General features: G+C 43.6%; 1 protein-coding gene across 3 annotated transcripts in view; it reads right to left on the reverse strand.

The window, feature by feature from the left end:
* Positions 1-861: 861 nt before the first annotated feature.
* Positions 862-24,749, reverse strand: part of LOC124234355 (interferon alpha/beta receptor 2-like) — a 62,815-nt gene continuing 38,927 nt past the window's right edge. For 2 of the 3 annotated variants that reach the window (XM_046651698.1, XM_046651697.1), the window contains exons 2-9: positions 21,223-21,314; positions 20,144-20,185; positions 18,815-18,941; positions 17,629-17,801; positions 15,316-15,476; positions 11,717-11,885; positions 8,020-8,150; positions 862-3,160 (exon numbers count right to left, since the gene is read on the reverse strand). In XM_046651698.1, the coding sequence (XP_046507654.1) occupies positions 2,462-3,160; positions 8,020-8,150; positions 11,717-11,885; positions 15,316-15,476; positions 17,629-17,801; positions 18,815-18,941; positions 20,144-20,185; positions 21,223-21,277 (1,557 nt within the window). In that variant the 5' untranslated portion in view covers positions 21,278-21,314 and the 3' untranslated portion in view covers positions 862-2,461. The remainder of the gene's footprint in view (positions 3,161-8,019; positions 8,151-11,716; positions 11,886-15,315; positions 15,477-17,628; positions 17,802-18,814; positions 18,942-20,143; positions 20,186-21,222; positions 21,315-24,749) is intronic. The other variant, XM_046651700.1, reaches the window with a different exon arrangement.

Consider the following 24,749-nt stretch of genomic DNA (forward strand, 5'->3'; position numbering starts at 1 on the left):
CGCTCACCAGTGTCCGGCCCCCCGCCGGGGTCCTCTTGCACCCCCGGGTGCCCTGCTCGAGAGGTCGGTGTCACCGGCTTGGCAGAGGGCAACGCAGAGGGGGAAGGGGACCTTGCCCCTCCCTCCGCGGGAGTGGAAAACACCGCTAGTAAAACAGGTTACGAAACTGTGCGCACAGTGTCCCGATTTGGGGGACGCCCGCCAACATCAAATGCATGCTTTGAAAGGAGCGTACAAATTAAATCCATACACCGCAGTGCCAACCCGGAGGCCATGTCTGGGTGGTGGAACTCTGGGTGCTGGTGGGTTTCCTTTACGCCATTCAGTATTCCCAGGTTTTCTCCAGTGAGGCAGCACGGCCCCTATAATTCTCTCTCCCCACATGTAAAATGATTTTCAGGCACTCTATCAGCAAATCAAGCTGCAGAGGGTCTTCTTTACGCCCCCGTCCCCCCCCCCCGCTCCCCCTCCCCCCTCCCCCTCTGCTCCCCCTCCCCCCCTCCCCCTCCCCCCGCAAGGGATAAATAACACAAAACCAAGTCATTTATTTGGTAACAAATCGTTTCTCTCACAACCCTGCTGAGAAAGGTTGAATTTCCTCTTTTTTTTTTTTTTGGCTCTGTGGTGAGGGGGGAAAACCAGAGCAGGGTAAGTACAGGGTGATGTAACCGCCGGCTGACATTGACCTAGAACACTCTACGTGAAAGAGCACAGGCGGCGGACGGAACGTGCCCTTGCTCCCTGTAGACCACTGCACAGAGTTAGGGTGGGCCCTGTGCAAACCCGGAGATGCCGGCAGAACCGCAAATCTGCATATATACGCTCTGTGATGAGAAACAACTCCGGAGACATTACCGAGTTTGTATTAAAAAGTGTATTTGTAGTATCCTTTCCCAACCTCCAACCATTATACAAAATTTAAAAATACACACACACGCCCATAGATAAAAGCAGCCATACAAAGGTTATCCCAGAAGATCACTCTGGAAATCCTTCAAAATATGATCGATGCATTCAGAGGGCTGAGAAATGGACTTCATGTATGATAAGGCCCCTTTCCTATGGAATTTTGTTAGATTATTATCAAATAACAGCTCCCCGTGTCTCAGCCCTCTCCTTTGAGTTCTTTTAGAGCAATTATAAAAGAAATCTATTCAAAGTCCTTGAACTGGGACTCATATAATTTTTGTTTTCCCCCTTTTGAAGGGGCCCAGAAGAAAGATCTGAGAACCCTGCTCTTGGGGTGAGGGGTACGGGATAGGAGAATCTGGGAGCCCCTCAGGGTTGCAGTACCTCCACCAGATCCTTTATTCCTATGTGTTTTCTAATATTTCTCCTAGCATCATAGGATCTTGGAGATTACCTCGTCCAATCCCCTTATTTCATAAATGAAGAAACTGAGGCTCAGAGAAGCCAAGTGCTCTGGGTCACACGGTGAAATGGCAGGCAGACCCTTCACCCCAGTCCTTGTGTTGTTTGCTACGTGCTCTTCTAGAACTTTCCTTCCCCTTTCTACCCCCAGATTCACAGGAACTGTAGTCAGGTGCAGGACATTTGGAGTCAGCACATATAGCACTTCTTAAATTGTTGAACACGATCTCTGGGAATTTTACGCCTTATTGCTTCTGAAGACCTAAAAGCACATTTGCATTCGTTCTCTCACTTGCTTTTTCTAAATCTTAAAATACGGCTCTGAGGCTCCAACCCTCTCCCTCATGCAAATGCTTCCTCTTTTAGTCACCCGCCTGACGCTAGAGTTATTTATGTGTGCCAATCTATCATCCTCATTCACACGAGGGCTGAGAGTTAAATTCTCAGAGTACGGGTGACAGAGTAGGACATCGGGGAGGTGCCGAAGACTCAGCTGGACCTGCCCTACTTCCAGCTCAGTGCATGTGCTTCTGTTGCCTTGTGAATCCCCCTTCTTTCCCTTCCTCGGCCCTTCCTCCCTCCTCTTTTCTTGCCTCTTTTCTTTCCGGCTCCTTCCTTGAGCCTGCTGGGCTCCACACTGCTGACTGCTCCAGCTATGAACCCTGCTGAGTGTCTTCCTTTTCTCTCCCCACTCCCACTCAGGCCCAACTTAACTATTTCCCAGAAATCTTACAGGGCCCTGGACCACCTCTGAAAACCACAGGGAACCTTGCTCCCTCCACTGGGAAACATGCTGCAGAAACATTATATAAGTGCATGAGAGTAAAGGGAATGGGCATTTTCCCATCAAAGTGTATCACTTTGTAATACACTGTACTGTAAACAATGCACCGGGCGATGCTGTTTCCCACTTCCCCTGCCTCCATGTGGCGAATTTGCATAGATGGCGTCACCAGGAAGAACGCAGCCAACTCTGCAGTCTCCTGCTCCTTCTCTCAGAGAACACTTGCAAACCACAAAGGAGCATCTGGGGGTACAAGGAGAGAGAACCCTGGAGGTATTTGTCAGTTCAAGTTAAATATTTTTGGCTTCATCTCATTATATAACCATCCCCTATGTCAACATCCGACTCGGCAGTGTCGCTCTTTTCAGATGGAGCATCTTCAGGCCAGAGGCACTCCACAGGGGGGCTGGGGAAGGGCAGCTGCATGCCTTCTCCACCGGACACCAGAAGGCTCGTTTCCATTTCCTCGGCATCCTCTAGGTCCACTGTCTCTTCTGGAATACATGATAACACTGGAGGGACTTCTGGGTCGTCGTCGTCGAGGGTGCTCACACACACAGAGTTTAAATCCACATTGAAGATAATTCTGTCCTCAGACCCCTCAGTGGAGCAGCTGTCCTCCTCAGGGAAGGGGTCCTGAAGCAGGTTCCCTGTCCTCTCATAGGCCCCATCTGTGCATTCCGACTGCCAGGGGCCAGGCCCTGGTGCCATCAGGGGCTCAGACTCAGCCCCAGGCTGGGGCAGGGGAGGTTCCTCAGGGTCTGGGTCGAAGCAGTCCTCAGAGGAGGCCGAGGACGTGGAGGCCGGACACAGGCCTGTCAGTCCATGCATGGTGTAACCGCCTGCGCTCGCCTGGGGAACAGCTTCATTATCGCTGTCACTTTCATCATCATATGTATAATCCCACACTTTCTTCTTTCTGTTGATGTGAATGATCTCCACTATAGCCACCGCTTCCAATGGTGGTAGCTTGGGAAATACCCAGGCTGACCAGTTACGAAAATTCTTAAAAAAAGAGAGAGAGAGAGAGATGATCAATTCTGAGGGTTTGTTCTTTATTTTTTTAAAGATTTTATTTTTTTCCTTTTTCTCCCCAAAGCCCCCCATTACATAGTTGTATATTCTTCGTTGTGGGTCCACCTAGTTGTGGCATGTGGGATGCTGCCTCAGCGTGGTTTGATGAGCAGTGCCACGTCCGCGCCCAGGATTTGAACCAACGAAACACTGGGCCGCCTGCAGCGGAGTGCGCGAACTTAACCACTCGGCCACGGGGCCAGCCCCTTGTTCTTTATTTTTTGACGTAATAAAACTTACTGAGATTAACTGCACAGCGATGAGGATGGTGACGATGACGACCATCAATACAACATCAACAACAACAACAACAACAATGATAATAGCTAACAGCTATACCACAGTGTTTACTATTTGCTGGGCACTGCTCTTAGTACGTTGCATGTTGTAATTCGTTTTATCCTCAGGACAAGATATTTCCACATATTGAGGTCTACGGGGTAGCTATGCTGGTTTAAAAGTGATTCAGCTTGACCTAAAGAAGCCTGACTTATGGCCTGTAGACATACATGATACATCTGCTTTAACCATTAAAGAATGCATTAAACACTCTATCAAAATAAAGGAATGCACTCTTTTAAGATAAGAATGCAACCTTCCCCTCCTAAGATGCCAGTATCCGTAAGCCTTCATCAGTATTCCTAAATTTCCTTTCTGGGACAGGGTCACATGGCTCTGCTAATTTGCAGCTGAATATCTCTTTGAAACTTTGATGATTATGTATCTGGGTGTGTTTAATGTCTGTTCTTTGTTCCCAAAAGGTATAAAACTGTACTGGAAATCATGCTTCTCCCGAATGCTTTCTCCCTTTGTGGGGACTGCCTTCCTGGGTTGTAATCCTTACCCTGGCTCAAGCAAAACTCACCTTCTCCCTCTCATCTACAGAATTGCTATTGATTATTTGTCTCGACACTCACAACCGCTCTATGAAGTACACTTACTAGTCTTATCCCCACTTTACTGATGAGAAAATGAGGCAGAGAGGTTAAGGTTGCCCAAGGTTCCTGTCTAGTAAGTGGTGGGGGCTGAATCTCAAATGAGGATAGACTTCAATTCTGGATTGCTAAGACATTCTTAAGGAGTGTCAAGGAAACTGTGGGTGAGGAGAGACTCTAGGGAGCTGATTCTACTGGGGTCAAAGCCCTCTGGACTGGAGGACCTTAAAGATGATGATGACCCCTTAAGGATCAGGGATGAGAAGAGCAGGGAGCTTGGAGCTTCTCTATTGCAGCCCTTGGAAGAAAACGTCTGCAGGACACAGTGGGGTGGGGTGAGGTAAAGAGAACAGGAGGCAGGCTGCATTTCAGTGTATCCAGGTTGACTACAATGGGGCCATTGGTGAGGAGGGTGGTCACGAGATGCCTTTCACAGGCCTGGAATCATCATCAGCACTCTCCTCCTCTCTGTTCTCCCATGCCTGCCTGACTCAACTGCCCAATTAGACAAAACTGCTCTTCCCCTACTCCACCCAGCCCCAGCCTTGGGGTTAATTTTTCTATTGAGTTGTTCATCTTTTTTCTTATTGATTCATAGGAGCTCTTTATATAATGTGGATGCTAGTTATTTGTCAATTATTTATGTTACCTATATTTTCCCCTAGTCTGTGGTTTATCATTTTACTCTCTTTACGATGACATTTGACAAAAAGAAATACTTAATTTTAATGTAAGGAAATGTATCAATTTTCTTCCTTTATGGTTTTTTGCTTTTTGTGTCTGAGAGAAACTTCCTTACCCCAAAGTCATATAGAATCTCCTATATTGCCTTCCAAAACTTTAACAGTTTTGCCTTTCACATTACAGTCTTTAATCTACTTGGAACTGATGTTTGTGTATGGTGTGAGGTAGGGATCCAATTTCATCTTCCCCAACATAGATAACATTTGTTGACTAGCCAATCCTTTTCCCACTCCCGTTTGTACTGGTCATTTTTCATGTTTCCATATGTGTGGGGCAGTTTCTGGGCTCCCCATTTGACTAGATCTTTGTTAATACCTTTCAATAAGGTTTGATAATTTTCTCCACAAAGGGCTTGTAACATCTTCTGTTAGATATCTTCCTTAAATGTTTTAAAAATATTTTTTATCACTATTGTAATGGTACTCTTTTTTTTTTTAACCATATGATTCCACTTAACTGTATGATTCCAAGTTCAAAACCAGGTAAAACTAATCTATGTTGTTAGTAATCAGGATAGTGGTTACCCTTGGTGGGGGATAGTGACTAGAAGGTGGCAGGAGAGAAGCTTCTGGGGAGGCTGGTTATACTCTCTTTCTTGATCTGTGCATGAGTTACATGGGCATGTTGAGTTTGTGGAAGTTCACAAAGCTTTGCACTATGACTTGTGGACCTAATTTCTCAGATGTTGAAAAGCAGCTTCATGTTTATTCTCTAGTTGTTGCTAGTGTATAAAAATGCAAGCACTTTTGAACTGATTATTTTGTATGTAGTAACTTCACGAAACTTATTAATCCTAAGAATTTATCTTTAGGATCACATGAACTTTTGACTTAGCCAGTCGTGTCATCTATCAGTTATCGCTGTCTGTCCCCCTGCTCCCCAGGCTTTAAGCTCCACGAGGGCAGAGATTTTGGTTTGTTTTCTTCAATTCTATAGCCCCGCCACCTAAAACAGGTGGACACATAGCAAATACTCAGAAAATACTTGTTAAATGCAAAAAAAAAAAAAAAAAGCAGAAGAGAAAAAGAGAAAAGACGCCATTTAAAATTTTTAACTAAACATATAAACACACTAGGCTTAGAGTGTTCTGTTTTACTATTCCTAGAGTTTTTGCTGAAACACGGAGCAACAATTTTTAATGGAGAAATACCAGACAGACATAAAATAACAACAACTCCAGTCATTACTTGGTGTTCACAGAATAACGCACATGTGAATAATTGGCATATAATTTGGATGTATCTTAAGGACGGGAGGAACCCCAGGGAGACCCGGGAGGAGGGTTAATTACGAGTTGAGGTGATTCAGGCAGAAGATTTATCTAGGAGAGGATAAGGGCCTTTACACCTCAAGGCTGCATGAGAAAAATGAGTTGGAGTAGGATTTATGTAAGACCTGAAGCCCAAGTAATGCATGGCAGACAGGAAGAGTTGGAACGAAGGCTGAGAGCAAAGCCTCAACCAAAGACTAAGATAAAAGGCTCTAAAAGATATAGTGCACTGATAGGTAAAAAAACGCCCATTCTTGTAAGATAGGGATCATAGTGTAGATGACACCAGCACAGAGCCATCACATCTCAAAAGGCAGACCCAAATGCCAGCCAGGTTCAAATACTAACTGTAATTAAAATCTCCCAAAGCACACACACATACACCCAATAAAAAATGCCATCCCCAGCCCAATCCGAACACATAAAAACAACAAGAAAAAGAAGACTACAGTTTTATCAACTGTGGAGGGGTATTTGAACATGTTAACACATTATAAGAATAGGCGAATGAGCTTAAACACAGAAAAATAAGATATTTCTGTGTGAAATACTACAAAACTGATATACAAAGAAAGCAATGGGATATAATGATTAATGATGGGCAAAAGGAGTGAGTCAAAAGACATGAGGTTTTGGAAATACGTAAGATCAATACCCAGATGTGGCTGACTCGTTAAAAACTCTCAGTGGAAAGTGTGGGCCTCGGGGAGCACGGAGGAAACACAGACAAGCAAAGTGGCCGGTTTCACTAATAATTAATACAGACGAGAACAACTAGGTGGGACCATGATACACAAGATAATTGAAAAAAAGTAGTATAGGGGGCTGGCCCAGTGGTGCAGCAGTTAAGTGTGCACATTTCGCTTTGGCGGCCTGGGGTTTGCTGGTTTGGATCCCAGCTGTGGACCTGGCACCTCTTGGCAAGCCATGCTGTGGTAGGCGTCCCACATATAAAGTGGAGGAAGATGGGCACGGATGTTAGCTCAGGGCTAGTCTTCCTCAGCAAAAAGGGGAGGATTGGCAGTAGATGTTAGCTCAGGGCTAATCTTCCTCAAAAAAAAAAAAAAAAAAGTAGTATAAATGATTCATCAACACCAGCAGAGCTTTTGGAGAAATATGTGCACCTATATGTCACTGCTGGCATTATAAACTAGTTCTTTCTTTTCTTCTTCTTTTTTTTTTTTTGGTGAGGAAGATTGGCCCTGAGCTAACATCTGTTGCCAATCATCCTTTTTTTGCTTGGGGAAGATTGTTGCTGAGCTAACATCTGTGCCAATCTTCTTCTATTTCATATGTGGGATGCTGCCACAGCATGGCTTGATGAGTGGTGTGTAGGTCCACACCTGGGATCTGAACCCATGGACCCTGGGCTGCAGAAGCAGAGCGCATGAACTTAACCACTACACCACTAGGCCAGCCCAGTTCTTTCTCCTTTTATAAGATAAATCCACTTTGTGTATATGTTCCACTGAAGTAATCCAAAATAAGAAGACAATCTGTACAAAAATGTTCATTGCACTATTCCTAATCGCCAAAGAGAGAAGGAAAGGAAAAAGAAATTAATTCAAATGCCTTACAGCTGAGAAATGATTAAGGGAAAAATGATACACTAATAACAATGGAATACTACGTGATCATAAAAATAATACAGAGACAAACCGTGAAAAGAAAACATAAAATGCAAAATACACGTTTATAGGGATGGAAAGAACCCAGAGCAATAAAACACCTTAGTGTTTTTAGAAAATGGGATTTTCTTCTGTGAAAATATTTAAGTACATAAGAAAAATTCTTAAGTTAAAATAAAAAATAAAGATAGAACTGAAAGAAAAACTACATACCAAAACTTTGGGGTAATTATTTCTTAAGCATATATAACCAATCCGTCTCAGTGTTATTATGGTGCTTGTGAAGACAGCTGCTATTAAAAACACAGTAATTATTCCTCCTATTTTGGCAGATTCTGATGACTCTGTTGATGAAAAGTTAGATGACTTTATTTCAAAACAAATCCAATAAACAATCACAGGTGGGAATAAATGCACATTGGTTTGGTGGTGAAAGAAGACAGGAAAAGAGCAAAAGTTGGAAAAACTTGTTAAATACAAAAGAATGGAAAGTAATACAAGTATACATTTTTTAAAAAATGACAAAATTTAGTTTTTAAAAGTAAAATTGCTTCCAGTTTATAATTGTCCTGTGATTGTACTGACCAATACGGTAGCCATTGGCCACATGTGACCATTTAAATGTGAATTATCAAAATTGAAAAAAACCCCGTCAGTTTCTCAGTCACATTAGCCACATCTCAGGTGCTCAATAGCCACACATTAGAAGGCAGTGCAGGAAGGTGGAAGTGGAAAAGGGGTTTGCCTGAAGAAAACAATGGGGTCTTTATGAGGCTGGACTTGGGTCACACGGGGTCCCCAAATCAGGGTTCTGCAGAACTCACTTTGTGCTATAATGGGTCCCCCTTTAGGTTCTTGTCAAAATTCCTTTTGGAAAATTCCAACCTTCTGACTGAAAACAGTTTTTTTTCATAAGTCCGACTGGACTGAGAAGATCTCAGTAATTACGAAACTAAGCTTCTCTTAAATTTCCAGAAAGACCTTTATTAACATTAATCCTGTAACCACAGCCTCAGGCAAAACAGATACAGGATAGAAAAAAAGAAATAAAGGTGGATTGCGTTTTAAAAGTCTTTCGGAAAGTTAAGGAATGAACAGAAAGAAACCCAGGGGAGACCCTTGCACTGTGGGAGAGCGGAGGGTTCAGGAACCCTCGCTGCTTTCTATCAAGAGTGAAGGAACGTCTTATCAATGACGGCTCTAGAGTTACATCTAGCCACAAAGGCACACACTCATGAGACAAAATTCTTACACGTATAGAGTTTACACTCCTGAAAAGGATTCTGTGAACCCAAGTGATTTCTTTGGAGCAGCAATGATGTAATAGGATTCTCACCCCTGTGTCCTCACCCTGTCTCCTGCCCCCAGTAAATCACTTGAACCAGATTTTCCTTTTAGGCTCGGCTTCTAGGGAATGTAAACCAAGACACCACCCTATTTAAAACAGAGACCTACCACCCTCTATTTGACATTAGCCTCACTCCCTTCCTGCTTAATTTTTCTCCACAGCGCTTACCATCACTTAACATCCTATGTAATTTTTTAAATCTTGTTTTTCTGTCTCTCTACTGCAAGGTAAGCCCACAAGGTCAGCAATTTTTATCTGTTTTGTTCACTGCTGCATCCCCAGTATCCAGAAGAGAATCCAGCGCATAGTAGGCCCCCAGTAAATAGCTGTCAAATGGATGAGCACAGCTTGCCCTCAAGGCCTTACTAAAAGAGCCAGCCAGTTGATCTAAGGCTTGCCAAAGGGAAGGCATTTCTCCAGATCTCCGCACTAAAATCCCCCCACGTCACTAGCGCCTTAAGAGAGCATCGGTCACAGCTGAGTCTGAGGAAGTTAACACCGGTCCCAGGGTGTCCTTCAAGAATCGAGCCCATCCAAACCTGTCTGGTTCCTGGGTCTGGCTAATTGAGGGTAGTTCAGATGGCAAGACTGGACAGTGAGAGAGGCCACGACATCTGGACCTACTTGGTTCCTGAGTTTCAGACAGCAAGAATCGGAACATGAGATATTTGGGTAGTGAGGGATACCTGTACTGTTACTGTCTTGGGGAATGATAAAAGAATGGAGGCTGACTTAATATGCCAAATGATGTGTTCACACCAAGTAAAGAGGAAATGACCTGAGAGCATGCTGTTGCATGACCATTTCTTAGGTGAAACAGAGAAAAGTCAGGGGAGAAACCGCATCAGCACAGAGCACATCAACCTCCAAAGGAAACTGCGTCTTCGGTCAGCCTTACGTTCAGTTTCTAAGCGGGGGCTGAGTTTCAGCAAATCATCATCTGTCCTGTCATATTACTAATTTGAGTTTTTATTGGTGTGATAATGTGATTTATAATAAGAAATACATAATTGGTCTTTGTCCCCAATTCCTGGCATAGAGTAACAAAAACCTTTAGAATTTCCTGTCATAAGAGCAAAGAAGGCGAAAGGAGTCTTGTCATTTATAGCAAGCCCCTTTGAACCACACTTGAGTTTATGCTAAGGAGGTGACCTTTGGAAAGCCCCAAAGGCTGGGGGCTGGTTGCCAGGGGAACCAACCAACTCCTTAGAGGGTTGGAACTTTCAGCCCCACCCCTCAACCTCTAGGGGGGGTGGAGGGACTGGAGGCTGCTTAATTGCCAACGGCCAAGGATTGAGGCAGTCACGGCTATGTAATGAAGCCTCTGTAAAAATCCTAAATGATGGGGTTCAGAGAGCCTCCAGCTTGGTGAACACATGGAGATGCTGGGAGGGTGGTGTGCCCAGAGAGGGCACAGAAGCTCTGTGCTCTTTCCCCCATATCTTGCCCTAGGCATCTCTTCCTTCTAGCTGTTCCTGAGTTGTGTCCTTTTATAAACCAGGAATCTAGTAAGGAAACTGTTTTTCCGAGTTCTGTGAGCCATTCCAGCAAATTATCAAACCCAAGGAGGGGATTGTGGGAATCTGATGTATAGCCGGTTGGGCAGAAGCCCAGGTGACCACTTGGACCTGTGATTGGCATCTCAAATAGTGGTGGGGAGGGCAGTGTTGTGGGACTGAGGCCTTAACCTGTGGGATCTGACGCTCCCTCGGGTACATGGTGTCAGAATCGAGAAAACAGTTTTCTTCCTGAGAAAATAATCAGCAGTGACTGATCCTAGGCCTGATTGCTGTCACCGCAAATTTCTCCCTGTGGAGGAAGGTTCGGGGGTCACACTGTTTACTATTCTGCTGCCTTTGCCACAGAAGGGTTTTCAGCCTTCATCAGTGACTATCTCGTCCACACGGATCAGGCGCCCTCTCAGCTATGAGCTACAGCCAAGCTTCCTGAGAGCCAGGCCACCTCGATGAACCACACCCAACCTGGTTGCCTCCATCCTTTCACCGATTCTCCGGCATGCAGATGCTTCCAGCAACCCGGCCCCCTCTAGCACTCAGCTCCAATAATGGCCAAACTCAGGGTACCCAGAACTCAATTTAACCCTGACCCCCTGAAATCAAAGCGTTTCCATTTCAGAAGGATTTCTGACCTTATAAAGGTAGACATCTGATTGTCCCTATGATATGGCAACACAAAAGTGACTCCACCACATAGTAGAGACCACCAGCAGAAAACACCTCTCTAGGGGGCCAGCTTGGTGGCATAGTGGTTAAGTTCACGGCAGCCCGGGGTGCGTGGGTTCAGATCCCGGGTGCAAATCTACACACCACTCATCAGCCATGCTGTGGCGGCATCCCACATAAAATAGAGGAAGATTGGCATAGATGTTAGCTTAGCATCAATCTTCCTCAAGGAAAAGGAAAAAGAAAAAGAAAGAAAACACCTCTGTGATCTTCCCTTAGTGGACGAAATACCTTTAGTGCCCCACGACTTTCAGATTTTTTTCTTTAAATAGGTTTTAAAGAGTAAAAGCAAAACACGAGTTTTCAAAAACTGTCATACCTGACTCTTGTCCAGGTTGAAGGAGGGTACATTTTAAAGGAGATCTACGTATTTTTTCCGCCTCTTTAGGCTCCAAATAAACAGATACACAGTACTCTGTGTTTGGAATTAACTTGTCGATGACATAAGTGAAATTTCCAGTGGTGTTTCCATCTATTTTGGGTCTATGCTGTAAAAATAAGCAAAAAATCAGTAAGACTTTGAGCGAGAATTGCACATAGAGGCAATTCTTTGGGGGTTTGTCTTCAAATCTTAAACAGGGATAGAAATATCATAGGCTTGGCAAGAAAAAGTATTTATAAGTCACTTGGGGCAAGCAATTCATCACAAAATTCCATGTACCTGCACACCCACACGTTCTTAAGCCACAAAACCTAGTCTAGCAACTTCATTTTACAAATGAGGGGAAACAGTCTCAATGAGGAATAAAAGTCTCCATGATATTATCTTTGCAGGATTATTCTGTCTTGCAGTAAGATAAGCTTGCAAAGGTAAGAAAATTAAAAAAAAATGAGATTATCTTATTTCATTAATGATGTGTCCACTTTACACTTCAAAAAGAACTTTCACACATATTAACTCATTTGATTATCAAAACAGTCTTCAAAATAGGCACTATCCCCATTCTCCAGATGAGGAAACTGCAGCTCAGAGTGGGTAAGTAACTGCCCCAAGGCCACACAGCCTGTCTGTAGCAGAATTAAGGCTGATGTCTAGATCCCTGTCTTCTCCCTTAAAACACTTTGCCTCTCCTTTCCCAGGTAGGGGAAATTTCTTTCTGTTTCATTTTGGAATTAAACAGATGATATGAAGGTTTGTTCATGAAAAACAATTTTTGTATAATGTTTTATAGTTTTCAAAATACATTCTTACAAGCAGTTTTATAAATTAGGATTTACAGCAGTTCAAATACAGCCTTCTGTAAAAATGTTTTTCTGCAAGTTTCCGTCTGGAAGAAGGAAGAATTTTTTTTTTTTAAACCCAACAAACTAAATGCTCATGTGTGGCAAATTGGCAATGAAGAGGAGAAAGGGGCCAGAGCACAAAGAGTGTTACGGAGGAGGGGCTCTCGCCTCACAATGGAACAGCATGGCGGTGGCTGAGAGTGAGAACATCTGAGTTCCACACCTGGCATTGCCACTGTGAGGTCCTGATTAAGTCTGCAACGCTTGCTTCCTGTTTCACCGAGCAAACGGAAGCTCCCTCCGCCCTGCACCTGTGCCTGTGCTCGCTGCCTCACCCCTGTGACGTGACTCGGATGCACAGCCCCTGCTCCCAGCCTAGGCCAACCCCTTCCGGTGCTCCCGAGATGCCATCTCCCCTCATCTCCTCTAGACCCTTGCTCCAGGAATGTCCCCTGGAACACTCCGTCTGTATATGAACATGCTGTAATTTCTCCCACCTTAAAAAGTCCCTCCCTTGACCCCACTTTCCCTGCCAGGCACCACAGCGTAACTCTCCTTCCCTTTAAAGAAAAACTCCTTAGAAGAATTAACTCTCCCCTCTGTCTCCAATTTCTCTCTTCCTTCTCTTTCCTGAATCCACTCTCACCAGGTCTTTACCCATCACTCCACCAAAACCATGACTTTCATTTGGTTAAATCCACTACTCAATTCATAGTCCTCTTCTCACTTGTCCCATTTATAGCATTTGACTCAGTTAGATCACTCTGTCCTTCTGGAACTTTCTTCTCTCAGCTACCAGGACATCACTCTCACCCAGTTCTCCTCCTACCATGCTGGGTGCTCCTTCCCAGTCTCTTTTGTGATTTCCTCCTCATTTGCTAGATCTCCACATTTTGGAATCTTCGGGGACTCCATCCTTGGATATCTTCTCTTCTCTTTGCATGTCCACTCCTGGGTGATCTCATCTAGTCTCAAGGTATTCAATACACACCAAGAAGCCAATGGCTCCCCAGGACATCTCTGGCTGGGAGCTCTCCCCTGACTCCAGTCTCGGTTACTCATCTGCTCAGCATCTCCTCCTGGATGCCTGACATGTCCAAAACCGAGCTACTGATATCCAAGCATCCACCTGCTCTGTCCACAATCTTTCCCATTTTAATTCATGGCACCTCCATCTATCCGGGTGCTCATGCGGAAAGTGTTGGAGTCCTAACTTCTCTCTTTCTTCACCACCCTACACATCTGATCCATCCAAAAATACTGTTGACTCCATTTGTAAAATATATGCAAATATTTAACCACTTCTCCCTATTGCCAGGTGGTCCATGACACCACCATCTGTCACTTGAATTACACCAATAGCCTCTTTTTAATTATCTTTACTCTAACTTACAGACTCATTTTCTTTAGTGAAGAAGATGCTTATTAACTATAGTTTTCCTCTTACAGTTTTGTCAATATCTTAAAGCACAGGGCTCTTATTTTAGAAATAATAATCTGAAACAGAGCTAGTAGTTCACGGGTTGAATATAAATTAGGTGTGACCAGAATATTTAATAAAATATTTATTATTAATAAATTGATATTTAATAAAACTTGATATAGTCTGAGCTACACAAGCTTATTTTTTCCTCTGTTATTTTTGCTCCCTTTTCCTAATCAATAGATTAGGGTGTTGATTATAATCCAGGTGGATAATAAAGGAAAACTTATAATAATTATATAATGTGCTACTTCCTATTAAGTAATTACCATCCCAGTAGCCTCTTAACTGGTCTCCCAACTTCTGCCTTTGACGCCTATGGTCCATTCTTAACACATCAGCTAGGATGCCCTGTTAAAGCCTTCGGTCTTCCAGTGGCTTCCATCACACTCCAAAGACTTAGACCCACAAAGCCCTGTAAGATCCAGTCCCATTACCTCCTTGACCTCACCTCCTCATATTCTCCTATCTCGGCCACTCCATTCCAGTTCCTTGCTATTTCTCAAACCCACTGGGCCCACTCCAGCCTCAGGACCTCCGACTCCCTGTGCCCTCTGCCTACCATGCCCTGCCCCTATATCCTGCAGGCTGGTATCACTTCCAAGGGTTTTATAATTGCAAAGGGCTATATGAATGTAAGCTGCTGTTACAGCAGGGCCCACCAGTGAGCACGGTTTGTCCATTTTCATTCATTCCAGAATTCTGAGGGATTGAGAGAACAAATCATTAAAGATCCAGGTACGTCTTTTACCTGGATCACCCGGAGGTCACAGACATTTAGTTAGGTCCCTCGCGGAAATCGGGAGGGGACAGAATTGCTGGAAAGGGCCACTTCCCTTACAGTGTAGGAGGGCTGGAGTGGTAAAGACAGATGCTTTTTATGTGCAGCTAAACCATCCCTTTTGAAAAAGATCTCACCCTGGCATGTTGAAAACTGCCTGTTCTCCTCTCTACACCACATGCCTCTCTCTCTTCTGTGTCCCTTCAGGTTGTGCATGTGGCTTATTCCTTGAAAGAAGACTGCACTGCTGGGCTAAGCTAACAAAGTCCCACAAGGAATGAACTATGGAGAATTCTTTCTTAAAATCAGACCACATTGACCCAGACCCTTTAGTTTTACTTGTTCGAATCATTACAAATATCTTGTTATTTTTTTAAAGAAGAGAGTCAAATGTATTCACTGCCAATTCAGAACTGTTTTGACTACTTACCAGCTTTACAATGCTCCCTGACTTTTCTTCGATGATAAGTGATAACTGAGTCTGTAAGTTTTTCATAACTAGCATCTTGGGGATGACAGGTGGAAATTCCACTATCACATTAATGTGGTTGGTAAAACCAACAATCTCAAATTCTGGTGGTTCCAAAGATGCTGTTTAGAAAACAAATTCAGAAACAAACCCTGGTCAGTCGATGACTGCACAACAGTAATGTTCCCATTGTCATGATACAATCTTACATCTTCACAGCTATCTTCTTTTTATTCTGCCTATGGTCCTAGTTAAGGCATAAGTTATATTTTTTCACTGGCAAAAAACTGAGAAACAATAAGATAAAGTGGTTTGCTTAATATTACCAAAATAAATGGAGAACAGATTTTGAGATGGAAGTCAGTACTTTCCCAGTTTTCAGGCTATATTCTAAACACAAAAGTAAAAATGACTTCTTTTCATATTATCGCCATGTGTCGCTTAACAATGGGGATAAGTTCTAAGAAATGCGTCATTAGGTGACTTTGTCATGTGAGCATCACAGAATGGACTTGGGAAAACATAGATGGTAGAGTCTACCACATACCTAGCTTTATGGTACTGATCTTATGAGACCACCATCATATATGTAGTCTGTCATTGACAGAAACATTGTTATGTGGTGCATGACTGTACAATCATAATACATAACCATTGTAGAAACATCATAAAATACAGACAGGCAATTGTCCTTGAATTGAATGAGTCCATCATCTTTTGTCTATGCTGTATATATGTAAATATATATATATATACATAAATAAACTGAACTAGTGTGTACACACACACATATATATCTGAACTAAAATTAACTCATTCTCACCCACACTATTTTGCATGGTATATATTTTCACTTAACTTATTTCATAAACATATTGGTACATATTTATCCACATCAAGGGCTGACAAACTGTGGCCTGTGGGTTGGATTTTTGCACAGCATGCAAGTTCACAATGGTTTTTATTTTTGAAGGAGTTATAAACAAATGAAGAAGGATATGTGACAGAGATGATATGTGGCCCACAAAGTCTAAAGTGTTTCTTTTCTGACCCTTTACAGAAAGTTGGCTGACCCCTGATCTTCATCATAATTTTCCATGACTAATTCTATTCCACAAAGTGGCTATACCACGATTTAACCTGTTCACTGTTTTGAACATTTAGATTATCTCTCATTTTTCTGAATGGTATCCATGTATCAACGAGTATTCTTGGAGCTAAATCTTTGCCTTTATCCATAATTGTCCCTATCTTTAGGACCAATTATTAAAGAGGAATTCTGGATTAGAGCAGACATGTGTCAAGGTTTTAAAAACATTCAGAAAGGCCATGCCAAAGTACTCTCCCTGCATTTCCTCTAAACCTGTGCATTTACATATTTTTAATATTTACCATTTTGAGTCTTGAAAAATGATATCTCATTATTACTTTAATATACCTTCTTTCATGGTCTGAACACCATGATCTATAAGCTGTGCTTTTCTTTCTTTTCTATGTGGACGCACATAGATTTGTCTATCTATATACACACATACACATGAACCAATTCCAGTGACTCTCAGAAGTATCTAAGTTGTTGGCTACAGTGGGATTCAGGAGTCATCACTTTGCTAAGCGTGTACACGGGAGTGCATATCCACACAGCCTTTAACATTTAATCTTTCTCTTGGAAACAGGTTGCAAATTAGGATACTGAAGAAGTGATGGAGTCTAGCTGTGGGCCACTGACAAGTGCCCTGGAGCTGTTAACACAAGTGCCCTAGGGAGCTGACTCCAGTTATCAGGTAAGAAAGAAAGAGCAGGCCCACTCTTAGGCTCCAGTCTCCTCTGAGTCTGGGACCCAGGTGCATGCGCAGCTGGGTGTTCGCACGTATGAGAGCTACTGGGTTATGACCTGAGGGAGGGGCTGCAGTATTAAGGAAAACATTGGCCCAGAGAGTTGTGATAGCTGAGATGCAGGCCTCTCACTTCCTGTCAGGCTGTGAAACAACCCCAAAAGCAGCAGCCACTACTGCCTACATGTCTGCTTTATACAGACATTGAGTAACCGTCTTCAAAGCACAGATTATCATTCCAACTTTTTGGATAAGAAAACCGAAGCTCAGAGAAACAAAGTAACTACTCCACGGTTACAGAGCTGGGAAGTGGCAGGGCCCAGAGGTGAGCCTAGCTCCGAATCTAAAGCTCCTTTGCAGACCTTCCTATTTCATGGCAAAGCAAATGATGATGATCTTGATGATGACAGTGAAGATGACACAACAGAGATCAACTCACTGTCCAATGCCGGGAAGACTCTGTCCCAGCAATTGACCAGCGTCGTGTTCCCTCTGATTCCGACTACCGTGGTGACGTATGTCTCAGTCATGCTGTCCCACTCATCTGTGAGGTCACAGAATGATCTCGTGATATTTGTACAGTCCTCAACAATCATCTCACCTGCTGGTCTACTTTGAAAGGAAAAGAAAGGATAAAAGGGGACCTTCAGCATTTAGGTGATAAGAATCCATTTAACTGCGTGCCCCACTTCCTCATTCCTTTACAGCTCTGCTCAAACATCACTGTATCAAGTTGTCTGTCTGAAGCACCTGGATTAAAACAGAACACTTCACTCTGCCCCACCCACCACCCTGTCTCTCCTGATCCTTCTGACCCGGCTTTAATTTCTTCATACCCTTTACCACCAGCTGCTAGATATCTTTCTTTGTTTATTGATTTCTCCACCTACTTTCAGGATGTCTGCTCCAGGAGGGCAGGGACTCTGGCTTAGGGTTGGATCCCTGGCATGCAGAAGGTGCTTGCTAACTATGTGCTAGAACAAAAGGACACTTCCAGGGACCACTGGATCAAAATAATGACTTATGAGGATGACTGCCAGATGTGGGAAGACGAGAGCCAGAGAAGCCTCCATCCATTATGTCATTAATCTTGCAGCAACCCTTAAGTAGAAGGGTTAGCTCAGAGAGGCTGAGCTCTACGCCCAAGGGTTCCAGCTGGTTCATGACCCAGCCAGACTTTGGACCTGGGCCTCTCCTAATCTGGGCCAGGTAGCTTTCTGATGTGCCACATGCCTCCCTGAGTAAAGTGAACACAAACCATCAATATGGTCACCAGACCTTTGGACTCCTCTCCTCAGAAAACACAGCACTTTTAAATCAGATTTACAGAATTAGAGAAATAACTGTGAAAATTACATGCAATAATTATTTCACATCTGAGGTTCTGACCTGTAGAAATTGGCTTTGGTTATAAATACAAGCTTTGTCAAAAAGAGCTTCAGATTGTTAAGGTAGTTCGTTTAACTGAAAATGGATTTGTGTTTTGTTTTGGCACCTTTAAAGCTCTGAGTCAAAAAGAGAGAGACAAAGAGAGAGAAGCTGTCACAAGGATTACCTCTTCCCCATTCCCCACATAACAGGAAGAGAATATATTTAGCAAGAGAAAAATGAAACGTCAAACCAACCTCATGATGGTGTAGGACAATGCATAATGAGTCGGTACAATGGAACGGTTTTTTAATTCCCATGATAAAATTAACCGGAAATTTCGTAATGTCAAATTAAAAGAAATGCAAGATTCATCTGGAGAAACTAAAGGAAACAGGAGAAAAAAAGAAACATTGAAACCTGGAACCTAGGGTTGTACCTTGGCCACTGTTCAAACTATCCCTTGGGGTCTAGACCCCACCCTTCCAGCAGAGAAACCCTCCCAAGTGTCCTGGGGTCTTAGAAATACAGGAAGGAAATGGTTCTACTGGACTTGAGATGTGAACCAAAGCAATAATGAGCAACACATTGTCAGGACAGGAAAGCTTAGGGAACAGAAACTCAGCATTGTGGAAACAGAATTTGGGCTCTCCCAATTATCACTGACTCACAATGACTCCTGGGATCAAAATAACTCATATCATCCTGGGTCACCTTATTCTTTCAGCTCAACTCCCAACTTCTCCTGCAGTGTTCCGTAAGCAGCTCAGCCCAGGACCAGTTTTCCCTTCTCTGAATTCCCCAGCGCACTTACTGCCCCATCACAGAGGGGAGGGAGAGAATAATCTGTGCTCAGACTGGCCCTCTCCCGGCGTTTAATCCCAACAATGCTGGCGTAGGCACCTATTAATAGACCCATTCTATAGACGGCAAGATTGAGAAAAGTTGAGTTATGCAATGTTATGTAGCTGGGATGTGGCAGCAGCAAATGAGTCTAAAACTGTACTTGTCAAGTCCTGCCTTATATGGTTAAAGTTTTTAAGATCATCTCAGTTTCGTGTGGTTAGGATCGGGGCCATGGCTTCTCAGTTGCCGATTCTTTATCTTCCAGTGTTCACAAGGCTGGACACATATTGAATGTGGAGTGAAGTTTTGTGGAAAGATTAATCTATACAGGCAAGAAGTTTAGTTAAAAAAAAAAAACTATTTTCCTTTACCTAGTACCAGATAACAGATGGAAGAATGCAAATTAGAGGGAAATTATTTCTGGATCATTTTTTGTTTGGCATAGTCCGTGTCTCCCCATTCTTTTGTTAAGGGGTTTTAAATTGAGCATTCTTTTAAGGGGTTTTAAATTGATCTCTAGTGTGAATTTCTTGTAATAGTTTTATCAGACAAATGTGAAAAGCAGAATTTTCTAATTTTGGCACCTTTTATAGAGAAAGTATTTGAGAAAAAGGATTCAAACAAAATGGGCAACAGATCTTGGATCAGAAATCAAATTTCCCACATTTTAGACTTCTGAATGGTCGCCTCAACACGCTGAGTCTTATATAAAATCTAGTGAAGCCAAGAAAATCTCTTACCGGACACAGCATGTAAAATACCAAACAGGAGGCTGATGTACACTAGGAAGAAGAAAAACACGTTAGACAAGCAACCAGGCTTTCTCCAGGCTCAATTTATAATCATTGCTCTGAATGTGACATTCTTTGACACACACATATTAATATTGGATGGAGGCTTTCTTGTGCTAAAAACGAATGCTCAAGGAAATGATTCTTCAAGAGTTGGCATTGGTATCCACAGCGCATGGTCCAAGGATTTCATCCTGAGTGGATCCAAAAGAAATCTGTTTGGGAGCTGACACTAATAACAAGTGTTGGCTGGTTGAGGGAGTTTCCTGAGCAGCATTTATCTGTCCGGGAAAATTCTCAGAATCTGAATAAGCATGTTGCTAATTAATACACTTTAGAGGTAAAGCTATTTCCCAAGGGTGGTGGACAAAGAAAGGTGTTGGTGTTGGGAACTGGGGATTCTCCTTTGTTCTCTGGATGTCACAATGACTTGGGGGGAAGGGTCACTGGCATTTTTCGTAGGCGGAGGCCAAGGATGTTGAATGCTCCACTGCATGGGCACAGGGGAGTGTCCACCCACATAGCCCCTACTGATCAACCATGGGACAGATGACACAGTGATACTGAAATAGAAACAAAAGAAGGTAGAGAAAAGGCACAAATGAATAGGGCTCTAGAAAAAAAATAGATAATAAATGAAGTGTGGAGACCAAAGTTCAAGGATGACTTTTCAGTCTGGTGACGTAGGAGATAAGAGATTTGGCCTCTCCCCAAATAGAGGAGTAGAGTGACAAACTCCACTGTGGATTAGAAGGAGGGTATTAAGAGAAATTTAGTCTTCAAAGTACATACCAGGATATTCCCCTGAGCCTTAAGTCATTCTTGTTTATTTGATTGTTTTCCTAAACTTAACCGTAGGGCAGAAATCCGTATTTGAATCCAAACCATGAACACAGGCTTTCTATCTACGTTCCATTTGGTTCTTGACATTGGGCAGGCTGATACTGTGTCCTCCAGTGAGGGAAATCAACCTCTACTCCCCAACAGGGCTTGCTCCTACAAGAGCTAGGATGAAAAGTAACACTTACCCACAGGATACAAATTTAGTGGTCTAATCGCCAAGGCATTCTGGCTCAGAAGCATCTTTGTTACTTTATAAGTCTTGTCTTTACTGTTACATCTGAAAGGAAATCAGTATTAGGTGATCAAAATTCTGAAGTGTCTAATTAAATTGCAAAGATAAAAATGGACAAACACAAGACAACGAAAGACCAGCAGGAAATTTTTGGTACCAGGCTTTCTCTGCCCTTTTGGGAGCTGGACCATTTACCCCATTTACACAGAGCCTACTCCAGCTTCTGGGGCCAATTCCCTATCTAGTCAGGGAGAAATTTTAAATTTCACTTTTGAACGGGTAACGCAGTCATTTGGTTCCAACATTTTAAACGTACAAAAAAGGAAATAGTGAAGAGTCTTGCTCCCTTCAGAAAATATTTTTATTATTGTTATTATTTTTTTTCTTCTTTTTCAAAGATTGCCACCTGGGCTAACAACTGTCGCCAATCTTTTTTTTTTTTTCTGCTTTATCTCTCCAAGCCCCCCCCCCCCCCCCACCCCCGTACACAGTTGTATATCTTAGTTGCATGTCCTTCTAGTTGTGGGATGTGGGACACCGTCTCAACGCGGCCTGACGAGCAGTGCCATGTCCGTGCCCAGGATCCGAACCCTGGGCCGCCGCAGCGGAGCGCGTGAACTTAACCACTTGGCCATGGAGCCGGCCCCTTATTATTTTTTGTGTGTGTAGGTACTTCAGAATATCTTTATGCTTAAGCAAAAACAAACATATATTCTTATTTCCCCCCTTCTTTACATAAGCGGTAGTATATATATTTGCTGTCCAAGCCCTGCTTTTTCCACTTATGAATATTTTTAGGAGATCTTTCTACATAAGCATCAAAGAGAATTTCCTTGTTTTTTTTAAACAGTTGTATGGTCTACTCTACGGGCATACTATCGTTTATATAAGCAGTCCCTACGATGGACATTTGAGTGACTTCCGATCTTATCTGCAATGAATTATCTTGGAAATGAGTCACTCTGCATCTGTGCAAGTAAATATAGGAAAACTTTCCAGAAGTGGGATTCCTAGGCAAAAAGGCATATCAGTTAGGGTCCCAGGAGGAAAGAGCACATTCAAGTTAGTGTATTTTGAGGAAGATTTTAATAAGGGGCTATTTGTGAACGTGCGAACAGGATGTAGGCAAACCATAACGAAGAGTGTAGTTCCTGGAGCTAACAGCTGTGGGGGCTGTCACCATCCTGGGCTGGAAGGGGCCAGGGCAAGGTGCCAACACTGGAATTCGGAAGGAGAGAATCCTGTGTGAGGAGCTACGATGCAAGCCAGCCTCAGACAGCCCAAGGTGACTGTGCAGGCAGGGGGCTGGGTGGGGGGGGGGGGAATATCCCTCCATCTTCCCTCCCTTCTCTTACTTGGGGTTCCCTGTTGGCTGAACCCAACCAGATGTCACAGGACAAGGGTGCTGGGGGCTGTCCCCATATACGACAGATCCCAGGGCAAAGTAAAGAGTGGAGAAGGTGGAGGCTGGGTCTAGAGGGGCAGACGGAAGACAGCTGGCACAAAGCGGTCATGCAGCTGTAATTTTCACAGAAACGACCACACTCCCGCCCTCAAGACTCTACTGAATTATGCAACCGCCTGCAGTGTGCGAGAAGTTTGGCTTCCCCACAGCCTCTTCACAGAGGTTATCATCAAGCTCCTGGAACTTTTACAAATCAAATTCATAAATGAAAAACTGTCTTCAGACTAATGTTAACTGTATTTTGCTTCTTCTGAATGAGATCGCGTGTGTGTTCACAGATGTAAGAGCTTCTTGTGTGTCCTTTTTTGTTAACTGCCCATTTGTATTTTTCCCCATTTTTCTACAGAGTCATTGCTTGTTTTTCTTAATGGTTTGCAGGAGCTTTTTAAGTATGAGGGAAACGGGCCTTTTGTGATCTGACTCCCACCTTGTTTTTCTCCTCCCGTTGTCACTTGCCCTTTGATTTGCTTGTGCTGTTTTTTTTTTTTCAACCACACGGGTTTCTGAGTTTTCTCTTTTCAGATTTAAAGGCATTTTCTTGCTTAGCACCTGCATTTTGAGTCATAGTTAGAAAGCCTTCCTCACTCTAAGATGAGGGAAGGAATTCTTCAAGAACTTTAAGGAGCCCCCAGTCAGTCTTGTTCTTTCTCTCCCTCAGCTTTTGTCTCCATCCTAGCAGCTGAGTCCTACAGATTCTTGGTGTTTCTCTGCTCCCCAAACACTGGGGCAACATCAAGCCTCAAGTCAAAATGAAAAACAACCACAAACTAGCAGACTTGACTTCGAGCTAAAAATAAATTAAAGGGCCAGTCCCGTGGCCTAGTGGTTAAGTTCATCATGCTCCTCTTTGGCAGCCCGGGTTTGGTTCCTGGGCACAGACCTACACTGCTCGTTGGCCACCGTGCTGTGCAACCCGCATACAAAATAGAGGAAGACTGGCACAGATGCTAGCTCAGGGAGAATCTTCCTCAAGCAAAACAAAGAGGAGGATTGGCAACAGATGTTAGCTTGGGGTGAATCTTCCTCAACAAAACAAAACAAAAAACAAGTTAAAAAGTCCTCCTGACTATCACGATAACAGATAGCATCAGGATATTCTAGAGAAATCCAAGATTCCAAGACAAAGTGGCCATCCGCGCTGAAGGCTCCACCACCCATGAGATATCTAGGCACCTCTGCCCACAACCTATGCCATCATACCGCACCCATTTAGAACATCTACGGAGATATCTCTGTGATATGTCATCTCCCACCATGACCCCTGGGCAGAGGGCTTGCATGGTTGTGGACATTCCCTGGGTGCTGGGTGCACCTAGGTTATAGGATGCCAAGTTGGGGGTGATTCCCTTATACTTGAACATCTGCCCTGTGGCCTCCGGTCCCTTTGTTTTGTTCTGAAGATGGCACATCTTCGCCTTTGTTCTGCATCTGCAGAACACTCGGTCCCTCCAGTGGCTGAGAAACATAGACACACAATTACGCGATTAGAAATCCTGCTTTCCGCCTCTGGGCCAGGGAATGCCTCCTCCCCCTCTTTGTTCCTGGTGACCCACACTCCACTTCCAACCAGATATCTGGCAAATACATTCTTGCTTGCTTGGGAAATCTAATTTCCCATTTTGGTATTCTGCCTGCAATTGTTAACAAGGCCCCTTAAAACTTTCCCTGACTACAGAAAGATCAGCTTTCCTAAAGCATAGTTCTTGTTACTCTCATCTCTCTAGCCAGGGCCAGCTTCAGCTCCCCAGGGCCCTGCACGCAGAAGGATCCTCCACTTGGTTTGCTGCTCTCCTGTGGCCGTCTTGAAATTCTTAACAATTCTGTCTTTGAGCTTGTGTTTTGCAGTCAAGTCTGATGGACAATGGAACATGCGCCAGGCTTGGAGCCTCAGCACATACTTGGTCTTACTCTCCCCTCCCCTGCAGGATGGGTCCCAGGCCCTGCCTGACCTCTCTTTCTACACCCCATGACTGCTGATGCCCTCCAGGTGGGGCGGCAGCTGGGTCACACCATCG

Source organism: Equus quagga, unplaced genomic scaffold, assembly GCF_021613505.1.
Source record: "Equus quagga isolate Etosha38 unplaced genomic scaffold, UCLA_HA_Equagga_1.0 73442_RagTag, whole genome shotgun sequence".
In the NCBI taxonomy this organism is placed as follows: domain Eukaryota; kingdom Metazoa; phylum Chordata; class Mammalia; order Perissodactyla; family Equidae; genus Equus; species Equus quagga.